Consider the following 12100-nt stretch of genomic DNA (forward strand, 5'->3'; position numbering starts at 1 on the left):
ATTTACCTCACAAAGGACAGTGTCCCCGAATGGCCCATCAGACACCTAGGACTGAGACTCATTTGCTTCTACTACTAACTTTCTTCATGATGTGACAAGCTCCTTAAGTTGCCTGGGCCTTGGTTTTCTCATCTGTAAAATGAGAAGATAAAAGTAGATGAAACTTTGAGCTGAAAAATTCAGTGACTGAATTTTGCGCCCTCATTCCATTCTCCCCAGCCAGCCTGCCTCCCTATCCTGTGGGTGGCTTCACAGCTCACCTCTAGGGTGCCACCGTCTCTGACCACCCCAGCACGTACAGCACCTCTTGACACCAACAATACGTACTGCTTGTTGTCCATTTTACACTTATTTAGATCATCTTTTTTGTTTTCCTTCCATATCTTAACTGAACTTATCTGAATTCCTCAAATATTTTTATTTAACTCCTATATAGTGTTCCAATTTATGAATAAACCAATTTATGTTTTAATTCCTCCATTAGAGACAGTTGTTTCCATTTTCCAAAAAAGGTGCTGAGACTATTTTACTTGCCTCCTTGAGTACATGTGCAAGAGATTCTCTAGAGTGAATGCCTAGAGATGGAACTGCTGAGTCACAGGGTTTGTGCATTAGAGATTGCCAAATTGTTCCCTGGAATGGTAGTACCAGCGTATGTTCCCCCTTGCAATGTGTAAGCACTCCATTTCCCATATCCTCACCAATACTTATCAAGCTGAATTTTTTTCCAAAGTAACATTTTGACTGCATTTGTCTTATGGTACTTACCACTTTCTTCTTAATATTTGTTTATATGCTACCTTTTGACTGGACTGTAAAATTTTGTGAGGGCAGAATCCTTGCTTAACTCATTTTTATAATTCTTCCCACAACATTTATTGAGCTTAGTAAGTACACAATGAAGAGTTGTCAACAAATAAATGATGAGAATTAATTCATCTTGATCCAAGGAGATGGGGAGTTCCATGAGGGTAAGGGTGAGGTATTCTATTAATCTGGGATGAAGATATGGGTAAGGGATCCCCATGAGCTGCAGAGATGATTGCACAGTGGTCACAAGTGAGCTACAGACTAAAGGTTGCAAGGTCTATAACGGACAGTCACCAATCTTTGGAGATCCCCACTTTAGATCAATTTTTTATCATGGTATTCATCAAATATTTATTGAGTGTTGTGAGTGACAGATTTCCCAGCCTCTGAGACCATCTTTATTATGTACCAAGAGGACTGTTTCTGAATGGAACTCCCCTACCTCTGGCCCCACCCCATTACTAAGGGTTGGATAGAATCCATGTGTCCTTTGGACTAGGGTGCTGCACGATCTATGGTAAATTCCTCCCCTTTTTGTCACCCCAGCAGTTCCAGGCTGACTCATTTTCTATATAAGCCACTTGTGGTTTTTGGTCTGACATCAAATGTGGAAGAATGAGTAATTTTTTCAGAACCAGAATTATATTTGATCACAATAAGATACACTGTGTATGTTACTCACGGTTGGGATAAGGGGTCAACAATGTTAACAAGCACTCCAACCTTCTCTTACCTTTTCTTTCCCTGGGGTGGAGGGATAGATAGGTGAAGGAAGTGGGTATAGATGTGAAAAAGTTTTGTGTACATCTCTTATTTTGTTACCACATTATGTACAGTTTAATAAAATTACATCTTGTTCCCTCTGCTAGATTAATAAAAATAATATAGCAAAGTAGTCAAGGCCGTGAGTTTGGCTACTACACTGCTGGGTTCAAATTCCAGCTCCACCACAAACTAGTTGGGTGACCTTGAGCAAGTTATTGAATCTTGATGTGCCTCCATTTTCTCATTTGTAAAAAAATCACAGTACCTATAGTACAGGCTTGGTTGAAGGAATTAATGATTTTATATATGTTAAGTGCTTAGAATTTTGTCTGGAACTTAGTAGGCAGTATGGGAATGTTAGTAAATATTTCCTTGAACTCATTGCAATGTTTATACTTACATGAAATGCTCAGGAAAAGCTTTTTTTAATGAAATGAATAAATTCTATTAAGATGTATTTGGAATCAGGGGGATAGAAGTGGCTACAAGGGGTAGACTCTTGGTTGGAAATAGAAGAAACCATTATAAAGATCAATTCCCTTGAGCATAGGTGTTCCTTACCCCCCATCCTTTTGTTTGGTTTGTGAGTAGTTTGTTCCTTAGTTATGTGTGCTGTGGTTGGAGGAGAGCTGCCACTCCTGGAGGTGTCACTTAATGGGAGGTTCTACTTTTTGTTTTTTTGTTTTTTAAGTGTGAGAAGAAGGTACAGATCTAGATCCTTGAATCCTGAAAGCATGGGCTGAGGTAAAAAGGAGACCTTAGCACTGGAGAAATTCATTCTCTGACCTCTCAGCATCTACTATAAGGAGATGTTAGCAAGATAATGGCACTGTAAGGAGAGTTAGCAAGATAGTGGCATTTGGATGAGTGTTTTGTTGAGTCAGTAGAATGGGTATCTCATGTAGGAAATTATTTCAATAAAATGTTAATATACTGATTTCTTTTTATCAGTGCAGATGTATTTATCCTCACAGCATTTGTGGTTTGGGAGAACATACTCTTGAGTACCAGAGTCATGAAGAAGTTGGAGTGGAATCCCTCAGAGCCCACCCTCCATTATAGGCCTCTTCAAGGATGCCTGGGGCTTGTGGGATTCCATTCACCAGGGCAGGTCAGTCCAGCCTCATTGGCACCACCATGTGGGCTTTAGTTGAGGAGCTTGATGCACCAAACAAGTAGGTCTAACTTGGCTGCAACAGGAGCAAGGGTGCTATGCTTATTAGAAAGTCTCAATATTCAGTAAAACTGGTATAATGCCGAGTTACTGAAGGAAGTACAGCTGTACTGGAGGAAACAAATTCACTGGGGAGGTGTCAGGATGCCCAGCATAAGTGGTGTCTAAAGGACAGCCATACTCTCATACACTTGGAAATAGTCATATACTCACAATCATACCCACACATTCACACATAATGACACAAATAGCTTCACCCTCCTAGGCTTTTCCTTTCCCTGCACTCACAAACACACACACACACACACACACACACACACACACACACACACACTTCACATACACTCTCTCAGTCAAAAGGGTAGCTTAGGGGATACCTCATGGCTGAATCAAATGCTGGTTAATGCTGCCGCTTTTATTACACCAAAGGTCTTAACATTTATTTTGAGATGAACACAAAACTTGGTATACTGCTGTTACAGTGTCATGCATTCTGCACAGTGCAGCTTCGGAGCTCAAGATCACTGCAGCACACACATAAGAACTGCACTCCAGAGGAGGGAAAGGGGAAAACTGCACGTCCTTGTTCTCTCCAGTATCAGCAGACTAAAGGTGCTTCACCACAACAGCAATTGAGGAATCTCATGTGCTGGGCAGGTGTGTTTTCAACAGTTAAACACGTGTGACTGACAAGGGATCCAGGTGTAGGTAAGTTCCTAACATCAAGAGTATTTTGGGGTAAGGATATACTCCCCAAATAGGCAGCACTGACTAAAAGGGGGCATGCTTAGCACTGCCTCTGAGCTAGGTTAAGCTACCAGGAATCCTCAAGGAAGGGAATCCTAGTTTCACAAGGAAGAATAAGACATGATGGCGCTGTCACAATAAGGCCACTAAACTCACAGCAAACGATAACCTCAGAGGATGCTCTCATAACTACAGGAAAGCAGCTCTATTCTCTCTGATGTCAGGTGCCCCTCGCTGGTTAGGCACCCGCCCTGAAACCTTCACATGGTCGTTTCTGAGCTGCACGTCACTTAGCACAATGGAGCACAGGAAGGGGCCACACAAGTCAAGGTCATGGGACATCACTACCAAACGTGGCTGACTGTTGTTGGCAAATGTCTCAGATGCCTTTCCTGGTTGGGCCGGATGCCCACGTGTGTCTGGAGAGCTAATCTGAAAAGAGGCTGGCAAAGGACTTCCTCAAGCTCCTGATGGTCTCTGCTTTGGCTTCATCCTCACTGGCTGAAGACCGGAAGAAGGAGGACTCAGAGAAGCTGAAGGCATTTGTCAGGGACTGCGACTTGCTTGAAGATAAAAACCAGAGAGAATGTGAGAGGGCGGTGTTCCCAGCAAGGTAGGAAAGGGCGATGACATGAGGATACACAACTGGAACCCCCACTCCCACCCAAGGGAGACCATGGTGATGGAAAGCCAGCAGTGGTCGTGTGGCCACGACCCTGAGAGGCTCCTGTTCTATTTTCTTCACCTTCAGTGCCGCTAAAACAGGAAAGGATGGGGGCATTGAGAGAGAGGGAGGAGGGGGAAAAGGAAGACGGGGAAAAATAGAAAGGAGGAAAAAAAAGGGACAGAGGAAGAAGGGGTGACTCAGAGGGTGTTTCTTTTATTTAATGCTAAAGGGCCAGCAGACTAAATTTCAGAGGCACCAACTTGGTAAGTACTAATCTAGGACTCACATCCTTCCCCTCTGATGAAATGTACTAACTAGGGGCCCATGGACTCTTGCACCCTTTTTTCCATGAATTGTCAAGTAGTGGAGCCAGCATCAGAAGATCTGAGTCAAAGTTTTGTTTCTGTCACTCATTCCTTTTTTTTTTTTTTTTTTGCATTCTCATTTACTCTTGACCTTAGGCAAGCCATTGTCTCCCTGGCATTTGGTTTCTTATTTTCGGTATGTAGCTGTTTGGTAAAATAATCTCTAGGCCTTTTTAGAGCTTTTTATATTCTGCTTTTTTCCTTCGATTCCAAAAGAACCTTTTGGCTCAGTACGACCTCTAATGCTCAATGTATGTGATCTTAAAATGGACATAATCCCCCTTTGCAGCCTTCCTCAGAGGAGCCCTAATATGAGGTCTGTGGGGCTCCAGGTGTCCAGGGGCAAGAGACATAGTTGGCCCTCCACATCCATGGATTTAACCAAGTGCAGATCAAACATATTTGAAAAAAGAATCCCAGAAAATTCTTAAAAGCAAATTTTAATTTGCCATAAGCCAAACTCTACACTGAAGCCACGTGAAAGAAGATGTGTAAACGTACCCTGCTGTAGCCTAAGTGCAAATATAGTTTATATATATACTACACAATTTTGTATAAGGAACTTGAGTATCCTCAGATTTTGGTTTCCACAGGGGGTACTGGAACCAATCTCCCGTGGATACTGAGGGACAACTCTACTTATCAGGCCTATATGAGGTTATTAGGCAGTTTTCTAGTGGGGGAAAAAACACACAAATCACACACATTTTAGCAACCAATTTATCCTTTGAGAGAGTAGTGATTCAGAGAGAAAAACTGTGAAGGCAAGAAAGTCAAGGGGAGGCTAATCCCAGCACTATAGAAGAAGATACAAGGTCTAGTGTCTCCAGTGGCCTGTCTTCTCTCCTTCTTGACTTCTACTGTGTCTCTTTCCTGCCAATTCCTGGCTCCAGAACTCTTCTCTTGGTGTTTTAAATCTCCCAGCCCTCCCCTAAATTCAGGGTGCAGCCCCAGAAACTTCATTCTACAGAATTGTGAGCAATTTCTCTTTTCCTGCAGTGACTGTGAACAGATGTCCTGTCTTTCATTAGGGCTGGGGATGAGCCCAAACATGCTGGTCTCTGGGAGGGGGGACTCCTCTGCACCCACAGGGTGAAGGCTCTGGGTATAAGCCTCCTTCATCAGAGGCTGGCTGTATTCAATAACTTCAGCCCAGTGGCAGGGAAACCCAAAAATCTGCCCTCAAACTGGGACCAAAGTTGGCTAATGAGAGGTTGGAGAGATAAAAAAAGTCAGCATACAAAAAAAATGGGTTGAGGGGAGGTTATGGGGCATGTAAGATATGAAATGTGCCACTGGCCAGAGCTGGGGAGCAAGAGTGGGTGGTGCGCCTCCTATCATGTAGGACTAGAAGACTCAGAGGAAGTAGTCATCTGGACCACCTGAGTCCTAATCCTGGCTATGCCACTAATGAGCAGAGTGGCCTTGAAAAACAAAATTAATCAAATCTCTCTGAGCCATGTTTTCTCATCTATGCAATGACTAGACAATTTCTAAAAGTGCCTCATTTGAGCTCCAAAACCCTATAGCCCCCTCTCTCTCCCTAAAGATTCTCATCACTTTACTCTGAGAAGCACTGATGGATCTCTACCAATCTCCCAGGGCTGCAGCTGTTTGTGCTGACAGTGATGCAGAGAACTGTTTGAGGAAATTGAAGAGAGGTATCTCTGGTTCTGGGGAGAAGGTGGAACTGACCACCACCCACACCCAAGTGCTATTCTTCTCAAGTACAGCTATACTGTTTCCTAGGGGTCCTCATATCTTCCTCTAAAGCAGGACAGTGTAATTGGGGCTCCTAGAGTGACTCCTGGGAATGAGGGAACCCCAGAGGATGGAGTTGCTCGGGGTCTCTATCTGGGCCCTTCTCCAATGACCACACCAGAAACTGACCTCCTTCTGACAAAGCTGAGGGTAAAAAGTTGAAATGGATTTTACTACTTCCCTCTTTTTCTTCTGGGCAGCCTTGCAGATTGCATACCCTAAACTGTGAGTCAGAGGCAGCGAAGAGGAATAAAAATAAGTTAGAGAGAGAGATACAGAGAGAGAGAGAAGAAATGGAAAAAAGTAGGAGACAGGATTTAAAAAAAAACACCCTAAGTTAGTATAAGAATAGAAGGGGTAGTAACTCTGCCTTATTGCTACTCCCCAGGAAGAAAGGGGAGGGTCTGAGCTTCTAGCTAGACCTTAGACTTTCACTTCCCTCTTTCTTATCCTCCCCAATCAACCCTAAACAGGCCCCCAACCAAAAAAATAAAACCCCAAAACCAAAAGCACACACAAAAAAACACACCCAAAACCAAAACCCCCCCAAAACCCCCCAAAAAATATCTGTAGAGGAGGAAGAGGCCTGATTGAAGGTGCTTTCTAGCACCTCTGGAACCCAAGGTCTGTGAGGAAGGGCAGGAAGAGGGGAGGGGAAGGAGCTGCTGAGTTGTCTCTTACTTGAGCTGTGGGTGAGGCTGGGGCTTCTGTGGTGGAGCAGCCGGGGGTGGCTGGGCCTCTGCCAGGGAGCTGCTGCTGGAGGGTGCATCTCCGTGGGTGGTGGGGCCGCCCGGCAGCTGAGGAGCCGAGAAGGAGGAAGAAGAGGAGGAGGAAGAAGAGGAGGAAGGTGGCACTGATGGTCCACGGGGGAGCCGGCGTGGAGGCAGCACCTTGCCTGGGGGTTGCATTCCTTGGGGTTGCCCAGGGCCCCCTAGGTTCAGTACAAGAAAAACTTCATAATTTAACCATATCAAAGGGTTTTCTTGTTAGAATCTATGTCTCAAAGGGTGTGGTTAGTCAATTACTGAAAGGATAAGCTCTATTACAAGAAGCCACCCGAGGCTCTGAAGAGCTCTAGAGTGAGTCCCTGGTTACTCTCATACATCGATCACCACTACTGCTTCTCCTCAGAGACACAGCACCTCAGTCACAGCAGAAGTCGGGAGGACAGGGAAGAAACCATGGGGTGAGCAGCTCCAATCAGAGGTGAGCTCTCTACAGAAGACGCCCCAGACCAGAGGGACCGCACCCCTCTTCCCCAGAGGTTCCTCAGGTACAGGCCAACCTGCCCCATGATTTACTAGGAGGTCTCAAGTTCCACACAGCAGACACAGTGCAGGGCAGTGGAAAGAGCACTGGTCTGGGAATCAGAAAACCCAAGACATAGTCTACCAGTGACTCCTTGAGCAAGTCAGCAAAATTCTCTGGACCTCTGTGTTTTCAACCATAAAACTGTTAAAAAGTAAGGCCTAGTTGTACTTTTCTTTCAAGATGGTATTGTTTTAAAGATGGTAACAGATGAGAAAGTTCTTCCAAAAGTGTTCTGTGCTTTATGATCATAGACAATCACTGACTTAGATTGTGTTTATGGAGCTGACCTTCGTCCTACTCTGAGCCTACATGTATCTGATTCCCATACCCCACCAAAGCTTCATTTTAGCATTAGCTCATGCCCATGACTATGACAAAATTGTTTGTTTCCAGGAACTCTTTTGTCTTTTAGTACCATTCTCAGGGGCTCCAGTCCCTTTCAGGTGAGTATGGTAAAATTCTGCAGAAATCCAAGCCCCATTTTCCCCTGAGGATGTTGTAGGCACCACCTGGCAAAGAAGACTCCCCCACCCCCACCCCAAGAAAACCAGGATATCCTCCCAGCATGAGACAGAAAATCATCTGGTGGCCTGAAAAGGAAAAAAGCCATCCTTCCTCTGGGGATTGATAGGCAGTAAGTGTGGTGCCAATGGCTATGATTTTGCTGAGGGCAGTTATTATACTCAGGAATCAAAAGGTGTCCCCATCAACACATATGGATTAGTGGAAATGAGGCATAATTGACCTGGAAGATCTAATTTCTCAGTTGCAATCTCAGAGTCCACATCCATGGACCTACTACAAGGAGTGGCTTATAGAAACTCAACAGCAGTTAAGAGTTGTGTTGTAACTTAGAAACACCAGAACACCCGTATCCTCGGGAAAGGCAGAATTCTGTGTCTACACCACTGTGCACCCATGGCTGTCAGCCCATATCCCCACTACATGGCATGGGCTCTACTTCATCATCAATTAACAATTAATACTAGGGTTAGTTACATATAAATAAATACATAAATGAATGAATAAATGGGATTTTTCATGTTTAAGTTTCAGGTTCAAATTAGATAACTAGCAAAGATGACAGATTAGCAGATTATTTTATATTAACCAGTTTTTGCCTTCTCCAAAGTTTGGTATCACTTGTATTAGCATCTTCTCATAAAATACTGCACGTTGATAGCTTAGCATCTTGTACCAGATATCTGAAAGCTTTCCCACCTCTACGGAGATGCTTGAACAGCCAGAAACTTTACAACTTAACACTGAAGACAGATATAACTTTTCCTTTATTGCACATTAAGCTGTACAAGAGAGTCACAAAAGAGAAGTACTTCAATCACACTTCCAGCATTGGCTGAGGTTCTCCTGCTGGATCGGTACAAAAAAAGGGGACAACATCAGAAAAGAAATGGGTACAAAACACCTGGATGGCAATCCTATACTGTGATGCGGATGTCCCCCAGGCCACAGAGTTATCCCCTAGCATGCTGCCTGAGGTCACATGACAGTCAGGTTAAGCTGTCTACTTGTGTGGGGTAGTTTCTCCCCCACCCTGAGAGACCTTGGCTGATACCACCCTAGAGCCTGACTGAATTCAAATGGCAACTTTATATTTGTGGTTCACAAATGTCACATGAAAAGCACCTGGATGTTCACACTGAGAACATGCAGAGAAGCAACACCACCATCAGCTCACCACTTGGACAAAAATAAAAATAAAAAAATAAATACGTAAATGTATTCCTCCATTCTGGAAAATGTTGCTTTATTCCTTTCTCTCCTTTGATCAGACTGGGAGGTATTTAAGGACCTAATTTTTAGGCAACCCACCTGAAAATGTGTAAATGTATATATGTATATATTTACAACAGATTGCCATCATCATCTAAAGAAGGGATCACAGACAGGAACATTCACACTCAGTGTATTTCCCTGTAGCCTCAGAATTTGCCAGCAACCAAAGAAAAAACCAGGGCAGTGCCCCTTGACACATAAATCATGTTACATACTGCCAACACTAGTTATTCCTCAGACCTGGTAATCCAGAACAGTGACATATCAGTATAGAAGTGAGAGGGAATGTAAAAGTAGAGCCAGAAGCATTTCTTCTGAAAGGCAAACTGCTGGCATAACTTCCATGAAGCATGGTGCTAGAGGAGGCCACTTGGTACCCATCCCCAGCCTGGCCAGGAGATGGCAAGATGAGGCACTGAACTGGAGACCTGGTTTAAGTAACTACCTCATCATTGCCCAGGAGCTGCATGTCAGAGGAAAGAGAACAAACTGGTAAGGGTTCTTTAAGAGCCACAGCTGTGCAGTCTTTGCCCCAAACACACATAAGGTAATATCTGAGACAGTTCTTCCCAAGAAAGACAAAGCTCTTTATTCTTTAGACTCAGGAGGGCTCTCATAACGGCTGAAAACTAAAGCAGGAGTCCACCTCAGAGTTCTGTAGGCAGTGTACTGACTCAAGGGAAATTTTAAATTTGGTCTCGTATTCTCGTGTTATGGTGCCTTGGGAGAGGCCAAAAGCAGAAATGGCCAAATCCTTCCCAGAACTTTTAGTAGCTCCCTGCATTCTGTGTCCTAAATTGCTAAAGAATCATCTCTGTACATAGGTCAAGCTTTGGGAATACGAAGCAGCCTCAGTTCTACAAAAGCACACACATGGCCAATTCAGAAACAGCAACAAAGAAGAAACAACTTGGGGGACTGAGATCAACACAGAAAATACTCACAAGTTCACTTGGATATTGCACATCAGCGGCCCCATTTTTTTTTTTTGTCTAATCTCATAGCTAATAATAAAAACAAAGGGTACACTGGGATATAAAATACAGAACACATTCCTGGAAATAGCTTGTTCTTTATATTTCATGTCATCACTAAAAACACAAGAACTCTACAGGCACAGCCAGCATATTCACATATACTCAAACTGCACCAGATTTTAGCAAATGTGGAGAAAAAGGTCGATGGCTTCAGATTCAACGGATGAAGCTATGAAAATTAGACCTTGGAAATCACTTAAACTTCTATGTAGTTACCCTAGTCATGCAGAAAGAAAGCAAAAAGCACAGTTCATTGAAGATCCCAAGCACATTCATGGAGGTAAGCAGGGGTGATTTAATCTGAGCCTGGAGGCGGGGAGGAGAGGAGCTGGGTTTTATTTTTGTGGTCTTTTTTCTCCCTGGTCCACCCCCTAGTCCTGTTTCACCCCACATTATGTAATACTTTAAAAAATACTATCAAACCACCCAGAAGATAGGGTCACACTGGACTTGGGAGAGGCACAATTTTTTTGTACACTGTTGACAAACAGCCCTAGAATCACAAGTTATACAGAGAAACATAAGTGGGCATTACAAGCACGAACAGGAACAGGTAAACAACCAGACAGAGGAGCTGACACTGCATAGGAAAAACACAGTCCAGTCAGCATTGAAAGAATGCAGAAACGGCACCAATGGGAGGGTCAGTTGCTCCCCTCCCCGCTTTCCTTTCTTTCCTTATTTGTTTTTGGCTTAAAATTTCTGTTTTGAAAAATTAACTACCAATCACTTTAAGAAGCTTGGACTTGCTTTGGCCCTACTGCAATGCCATTACAGTCGAGAATATACTGTAAACAACCTTGGGGGGCTGGCCGCTGAGGTGGGGTCTTGCTCGAGTCCGGATCCTTAAGTGTTCCACTCTGGAAAACAAAAATGTAAAAGAAATAAAAAGAAAACTCTAAGCAGATTCCAAAGAGAAGCCCTGTGGCTCTGAAATATGGCTGCAGTGGGATCTGTGGGATCTAGTGGGACCTCACCCAGAGGCTTCTGCTGTTCCAGAAATGCCTCAAAATAATTTTCAGCCTCTGGGCTGATCCTGGCACACAGGTGTAGGCAGCTTAGAACCACTCTGATACACAGTGTATCACCCCCCTTTTTCATTTCACCCCCCTTTTAGATTTATAAGAAACTTTGAGTCTTCCATCAGCATCTGGTTTCTTCTATGTGAGCTGCCTGACATCCAGCTTTCCCTCATAATCACAGGCCCGGATTCCTGAAGAAAGGGAAGAATTAACACCAAACTCAATAGGGCAGGCTATGCTTTTGGTGACACCAGGGACTGGAGAAGTGGTGGTGTTGGTGAGGTGGGGGGAGCAGAGAGGGCACTGGACCAGGTGATGAGTCTAGATTTGGCTCACTTCTCATGTGGAGTTAACTCCAGGGTGGGATCAGCTCTGGAGCTGACTCAGGGGTCAGAGCCACTCTTTGGGCTGTCTAGAACTCCCATAGGGAGGGACTTGAAAAAGGGGGCAGTGTTTGCTTTCCAGAACCATTCTTACCCAGAGTGAAGGAGTATGATGTTAATGTTTGTAGAAGTACTCAAGGCCAAGCTGTTTCCCTCTCAGATAGCATCATTACATTTTACCCAACAACATGGCTTCACTCCCATGCTTCCCCTCCTCCCAGCTGTGATTCTGATTATGCCCTATCAGGATCAAAGATGCAT

General features: G+C 44.0%; 1 protein-coding gene across 2 annotated transcripts in view; it reads right to left on the minus strand.

The window, feature by feature from the left end:
• Window positions 1-3195: 3195 nt before the first annotated feature.
• SYN2 (synapsin II) overlaps window positions 3196-12100 on the minus strand; it is a 124820-nt gene continuing 115915 nt past the window's right edge. For both annotated transcript variants that reach the window (XM_087824632.1, XM_087824633.1), the window contains exons 11-13: window positions 11234-11294; window positions 6971-7220; window positions 3196-4059 (exon numbers count right to left, since the gene is read on the minus strand). In XM_087824632.1, the coding sequence (XP_087680758.1) occupies window positions 3924-4059; window positions 6971-7220; window positions 11234-11294 (447 nt within the window). In that variant the 3' untranslated portion in view covers window positions 3196-3923. The remainder of the gene's footprint in view (window positions 4060-6970; window positions 7221-11233; window positions 11295-12100) is intronic.

This window comes from Miniopterus natalensis, chromosome 15 (genome assembly GCF_054644295.1).
Source record: "Miniopterus natalensis isolate mMinNat1 chromosome 15, mMinNat1.hap1, whole genome shotgun sequence".
NCBI classification, from domain to species: domain Eukaryota; kingdom Metazoa; phylum Chordata; class Mammalia; order Chiroptera; family Miniopteridae; genus Miniopterus; species Miniopterus natalensis.